At 32.9% G+C, this 6,824-nt stretch overlaps 1 protein-coding gene across 1 annotated transcript in view; it reads left to right on the top strand.

Annotated features, from left to right (window-relative positions):
* Positions 1-6,509, top strand: part of LOAG_18701 (CBR-ERS-1 protein) — a gene marked incomplete at its 3' end in the record, with an annotated part of 7,538 nt that extends 1,029 nt beyond the window's left edge. Inside the window, exons 2-18 of the mRNA XM_020451364.1 lie at positions 467-691; positions 1,046-1,121; positions 1,355-1,564; positions 2,045-2,103; positions 2,211-2,300; positions 2,559-2,645; positions 2,724-2,823; positions 2,905-3,092; positions 3,290-3,420; positions 3,533-3,625; positions 3,972-4,109; positions 4,316-4,489; positions 4,812-4,983; positions 5,088-5,183; positions 5,496-5,623; positions 5,842-5,908; positions 6,378-6,509. Coding sequence (XP_020304857.1) covers positions 467-691; positions 1,046-1,121; positions 1,355-1,564; positions 2,045-2,103; positions 2,211-2,300; positions 2,559-2,645; positions 2,724-2,823; positions 2,905-3,092; positions 3,290-3,420; positions 3,533-3,625; positions 3,972-4,109; positions 4,316-4,489; positions 4,812-4,983; positions 5,088-5,183; positions 5,496-5,623; positions 5,842-5,908; positions 6,378-6,509 — 2,166 coding nt within the window. The remainder of the gene's footprint in view (positions 1-466; positions 692-1,045; positions 1,122-1,354; positions 1,565-2,044; positions 2,104-2,210; positions 2,301-2,558; positions 2,646-2,723; positions 2,824-2,904; positions 3,093-3,289; positions 3,421-3,532; positions 3,626-3,971; positions 4,110-4,315; positions 4,490-4,811; positions 4,984-5,087; positions 5,184-5,495; positions 5,624-5,841; positions 5,909-6,377) is intronic.
* Between the last annotated feature and the right edge of the window lie 315 nt (positions 6,510-6,824).

The raw sequence follows: 6,824 nt of genomic DNA on the forward strand, positions 1-6,824 counted from the left end.
CGGATAACGATGAACAGAATTTTAAAAATAGACAAAAATGATAAAGATATGTTTGATGGTGATGATGACAAAAATAGTAAAGATGATGATACTGCTGATGATGCTGATATGGAGAATGTGGATGAGCGTGAATCACTGGACAATGATGTGGACAATGAGGATCCCGGACAAACTGAAGAACATCGAAATGATGGTAATGATAATGAAAACAAATCAGAGGACGATATGGAACATGTTATGAAAAGATTTTCGACTCATTACAATGTATTATTATGAGCTGATGAATATTTATTGCGTATCTTATTTCCACAAATTATAAAAGACAGGTTTATATGTGTAGCATTAAAAATAAGTGTATGAATTCTTTTTATTTGTCAAATAATTTGTCCGGTGAGATTTAGTTTCATACAGATTTCCCTGTATTTCTTTGCTTGTATACGCAGTCTAATATCGTATAATTATTTAGGGCACATTGCTATACCACGTGGGGACACGTCTGAAATCTCAGTGCCAGCAGCATACTCCACTGGTGGTGCGTCATGTTATGAATGGAAATATTCGAACGGAACCACAACTTGTTGCAGCTATCGAGTATTTGCTTAGTAATGCTGTTAAAGGGATAGATGAAAAGGAATTTCTGGATGCATCCGGTGTGGGTATTGTTATCACAGCAGATCAAATTCAAAATCAGGTACCACTCATGTTGTGTTTTCAGATCATCATTTTCTGTTCGAAGGCCGTCTTCTAGAAATGCTAAAATCACCCTGTTTTCATTTCCGACATATATGCCTGATTGTTTTGATGTAATAAAAATATCTTTCTTAAACACTTTTTTTTCTCTTTTTTTAAATGAAGTCGTTTCATACACTGTTGTAATACTGACAGAGCAAGTGTTATTTTTTGGTTTGTCAGGAAGTTGGAGGGATATGGAAGGATTGAGATTTCTTTCTAGCGGGACAGATCGATCACGGATGAGTTTTCAGAGGTGAAACTTTATCCTGGATAAACTTCCAGTTCTCTCGATCATTGCTAAATGCTATTTCAGGTTAAAGAATCAGTCGAAAAATTCAAACCAGAAATTCTGAAACAGCGATACAGCTTCAATATTGGAAAAATACTTGGTTTGTCAATTCCAAAATTTCGTTTCCTTTGAAAATTCGCATAACAATACTTGCTATACATCCCGTATTTCTAAATGCTTTATGTTTTTCCTTGCATATAATTTTTTTATGAGATCCATGACCTACAATCAATTATGTGCAACTTTCCTTGCGATATTTATAGGTATTACAGTTGTCGATCTGTAGTCCATGCAATTTTATAGTTTGGAAACTCTTGACTCAACTCTTTCTAGGTGATGTCAAATCAAAGCTGAAATGGGCAGACGGTTCAGCTGTGAAACGCGAAGTGGATCTTTGTATAATGCTACTGTTGGGTCCGAAGACAGTCGATGACCTTTATCCTAAAAAAGAAAAAGCATCTAAAAATAAATCAGAACAGAATGCTCTAAGCGTTTCGGACCCCATTATGTCAAAAAATGCTGAAGCGAATAATGCACAGAAAGGTAAGTTTTCCTGTTATACCGTTCCCTTTTGATTTGCCTTTTTTTACCATATATTATATAAACCATAATTATTGTAAAATATTCCTTTACTCATATAGTGAATTTTATTCTTATCAATTTCAATTATCCTATTGAATATCTCTTGCTAATGCTTCGGGTTAATAATCTACATAGTTTGAACTGCTTCGTAGTTCTTATCTGGATGTCTGTTTCTTTCACTTACAGCAAGCACCATAGTGCATTGTCATTGAGTAGGTTTGAGAAACTTACAGCTATAAAAAAAGAAAACAATGCACTAGTAGATATATACCAACAAAGTATATTAGTTGTAAAGTGGACTGTCTTGATATTTCATGCATTAAAATGCTGTACAAATGAAAAATGAAAAGTTTTCGAAATATAATTGAATGAAAAACAAATATTGCATGCTTCGTTTTATATTACGATACAAGTATACTCTAATATCTTCATAATTTTCAGAAGAAGAAACTGTGGATACCATCGAAGAATTAATGCGAAAAAAAACGATTTTTCACAAAGTTGGTTTATTTTTAACATTCTGTTTTTTGAAGAAATTCAGAATGAATCGAATATGCAGTAACTTCATATACTAGTAAGTTTAATGGAATTTTTTTTTCCATTTTAGGTCGGCGAAAATTACAAAACAGGTGGTTATGTCATTACGCCAAATACTATGGAACTTTTGAAGAAACATATAGAGGCTGTGAAGGGAAAAGTCATTTTTTTTTTTTGAGCATCCATAATTTCTTCTATTTTTCCCTCTTGTTACTTTTTTCTTATTCTCCCCGTCTCAACAGTTGGTTTTGTCAGAATTTGCATGACCTTTTAATTTCAATACTCGCTTGACTGATTCCAAAATATTTTTGAAATCTGAAAAGATGATTGTTTTGATCCATTTATTATCCATTTTGATTCCATTCAACCATTGCATGTTCATTGTTAATTAGGATATATTACAATGTATACATTACAGGTTGTCACTCGTTTCCCACCAGAACCAAATGGTATATTGCATATTGGACATGCAAAAGCAATAAATATCAATTTCGGTTATGCAAAGGTAATTTGCTAATCGAATAAGTCAGAAATGTTATACAAAATATAAAAGTCGCGTCATAAATCATCATATTTATTACAGGCTCATGATGGAATTTGTTATCTTCGATTTGATGACACAAATCCCGAAAAAGAAGAGGAAAAATTTACCAAAAGTATCATCGAGATGGTGGAATGGTTAGGTAGGAATTTATGAATCCGACGGTTAGTCTTTTAGTCAACCTCTGATAAATTTCGTAGAATAAATGTTTATTTTTTTTCAGGCTATAAACCATATAAAATCACGTATTCATCAGATTATTTTGACCAGCTATATGAATGGGCAGTTGTGCTGATTAAGAAAGGCGTAGCATATGTTTGTCACCAAGCTGTTGATGAAATGCGTGGTTTTGAAGTAACCATTTCACCTTGGCGTAATCGCCCAGTGGAAGAATCTTTGCAACTTTTTGAAGTAACTTTGTTTTATTCTATAAATTGATGTCTATTAAGTATTAGAAATCGCTTGACGTCATGTGATGCTTATCATCAAAGGAGTTTATTTCTTCATATTGTTGCCAGACACATGCAAGCATTTTCTCGAAGAAATCATACCGTTGTCTGTAGGAGTTTGATGGTTATCTCACCAAAAGTTGTAAATTGAAATTGTAGGACATGCGGCGCGGTAAATTCAATGAAGGAGAAGCAACACTACGACTGAAAATTATTTTGGAAGAAGGTAAAGTGGATCCGGTAGCTTACAGAATCAAGTACTGTCCTCATCACCGCACTGGAAATAAATGGTTTGATTTATTTCTTCTGATGTTTTGTGTAACTGTAATCTGTTGATTTTTATTAAGCTTTTACCGCTTCATTGCGAAATCGTGAACATCAAAAGTATGCATTGTTATTTAGGTGTGTTTATCCAACATACGATTTTACACATTGTTTGTGCGATTCATTAGAAAATATAACGCATTCGTTATGTACCAAAGAATTCCAATCAAGGTAACCCAGCAGATTTTATTTATTTGTCTGCATAATCCTGATCCTTGAGTTTGGTGGGAAAGCAAGCTTCGCAATACCTGTTATTAATGTGGAGCACATGGCATGAAACTTCCAAGTCAAAACATTGCTCGTTAAACGCTGGAGCAGCATCTGTAACTGCAAAAAGTTACAAAAATACTCGGAATAATTTTCCTTCATAATTTTCGATTATGCGAAATATCCCGGCACTTTTATTCCCATCCCTTGAAATCGTTATATTGTTCTTTTCTATATTTCTTTTTATACTTGAGACTCTTCTGCTTTCTTTCTGTAATTTCTGACAAGTTTAATAATGGATAGTTTATAGACGTAGCAGTTATTATTGGCTTTGCAATAACTTGGATATTTATTGCCCAGTACAGTGGGAATATGGTCGTTTAAATATGAATTACTCTGTTGTTTCCAAACGAAAAATCAAGGCATTAATCGACAATAAAATTGTGAGGTGTGTTGACAAATTGGACGTTATTGTATTGCATCAAGACATTTTATGTAATTGTTATATTTAAATACTTTAGGAACATGTTGCGTAATATTCTTTTTCTTTTCTAGAAATGGAAAATCAGAACTGCTTTTCATCTATGTTTCTGTAGACGATATAGTATAATTAACCAGTAGTATTTATCATCTTAAAAATCTTTAATTTCATAGTGATTGGGACGATCCAAGATTGTTTACATTGACAGCACTCCGGCGGCGGGGTATTCCTCCAGAAGCCATCAATAATTTTATCATGGGACTGGGCCTTACCACAGCACAAACCTTTATTGATCCACAATTGCTGGATGCTACCGCACGTGATTATTTGAACAAAAGTGCGCCAAGGTATAGCAGTTTTTCAATCGATTTTGATTTAAAACTCATTTTGAGAGACTCCAGTGTTTCCATCATTCCTTCTTATTTTTCAAAATAAAAGTCTACGAAAAGACTATTTTTGGAAAGTCTACGTTGAAGTCATTGGAAAAAAGAAAAATTGTACAACATAACTTTTGCTCATATTCATTCACCAACACAAATTGTTTTGAATTGTCTTGTTGATACAAAGAAGTTCGTTTAAATTAAATCCAGTTGGACCGTGCTTGTTTTTTCTAACTTTTCAAATAATGAATTGCCCTGTCATTTGTTGTTATCGTTATAATTTGCGCAGAACGATGGCTGTATTGGATCCACTCAAAGTAACTATTGAAAATTACGATGAATTGTCGCTACCGTGCAGTTTATCGGTCCCAGATTTTCCAAATGATCCAGATCGCAGTAAACAACAGCATACGATTGCTGTGGATCGTGTTATTTTCATCGATCGATCAGATTATCGTGAGGTAAAATGTTAGAGGAGTATCTGTAATTGTGTCTAAATATGTTTCTTATGCTGTCATCAAATATTTTTTTGTAAATTGCAAATAAAGTGAATTGTTGCTTGCAGGGTGAAACGGATAAGGATTTCCTTCGACTAGCGAAGAACAAATTAGTTGGTTTGAAATATCTCGGAGTCATTATATCGCTTACCAGTGAATTAAAGGTATATTCTCACACGCAACTTTTATTCCAGTTGCAATGGTCCAATAAGTCCCTAACAAAGAATGCATGAAGTTTTTCTACTGAGAAGCAGTATCTTACCACATTTTCCTGCTCTTCCGCTTGAACGTAGTAAAACAGTATATGCGCATGAAACTGTTGTATATTATTATGGTCTAAAATGTAGATTACGTCAGACGATTATCAGTTTTGTTAATGGCATGTTGCCATTATTAGTCAACTTTATTCAACAGTGATTGGTTGCTATGTTTCATGTTTCCGCAATGTTGGAGTCGTAATTTGATGTTTGTTCCAGAATGACAGAGGTGAGGTGATAGAGTTGATGGTGAAAGCAGTAAAAATCACTGCCGAGAATAGACCAAAAGCATATTTACATTGGGTAGCAAATCCAACTTATTGCCAAGTTCGAATATACGAACGACTGTATGTCTTCCGTGCATTCCATATTTTTCGTCACATTTAAAGCCAAAAATAAATATTTATTTTTTATTAACTAAAAATATTAGGATAAGACGATATTTAAAAACAGTAACATTTAAAACAGACAATGTTTCATTTAATTTTAACAAAGGTTAATAAGATTTCTTGCTTAAATTTAAAATTAACTCGCTTCGTCGTTATTAGTTTGTTTTCTGTTTTAGATTTCGACATAAAAATCCAGAGGATGGAAATGAAGTTCCCGGCGGATTTATATCAGATTGCAATGAGGTATTAATGATTTGTATAATTATGATAAATAAATAATAAATTATTGTGCATCAATAATAGGATTAGGTTATTTTTCGTGAATTACATGATTCTGAAATATCAATTCGAGGAGATATTTTCAAATTCGAATTTTTATTTAATAATGCTTCGTTGTGCTAAATTTCCGTTTGTAAACTTTTTAATAGCTTAATATTGAATTTGGTTCCAAGTTTAACGTTGTATTCATGAGGAAACAGAAGGGTGTTTAGTTTTATTTTACATTCTAGAAACAATATATCAAAATTCAATGAGCATACCGTGATCATCGAATTTTTTAGTGTATTTCCATTTCGAAGCATCTGCTTTATATATGAAGTCAATAGGTCAATATTATTTTAGAGATCTAGCAAAAGTTGTTAGATGTGTCACTAATTATTTTATACTCACTCCTGAAGTGGTGAAATCAGTCTCTTACTACACCGTTATTTAGAATTCATTGCAAATTTTGGAACCAGTATATATCGATAAATCCATTTCAAATTGGAAAGTCTATGATCGGTATCAGTTTGAAAGGGTTGGATTCTTTTCCGTGGATCCAGACAGTACGCCTTATACGGTATGATTGACCTTATTTACTAAATTTCGTTGCACATATATGTCAACTGGTAAAGGCGAAAAACTTTCATTTCTTTGGTTAGGGTTTCTTTGTGTATTTTAAGATCACAAATTTATTAGTTGTTTTGCATGCGAAAATATTCAGTCCGTGAATTTAGTATTGTTATGTTAGGTATCAGACGGTATACTAGATTATAATTCAAATAACTGGCCACATTCTATAGAAATGACATGAAACTGTTGTTAGGTAGGGACACCTTATGAAGATTAACTTTTACATAAACTAGTAAGCAAGAGATATATATGATCATTTGGTGTATTT

The sequence above is a fragment of the Loa loa genome, assembly GCF_000183805.2.
Source record: "Loa loa unplaced genomic scaffold supercont3.453, whole genome shotgun sequence".
Taxonomy (NCBI): Eukaryota; Metazoa; Nematoda; class Chromadorea; order Rhabditida; family Onchocercidae; genus Loa; species Loa loa.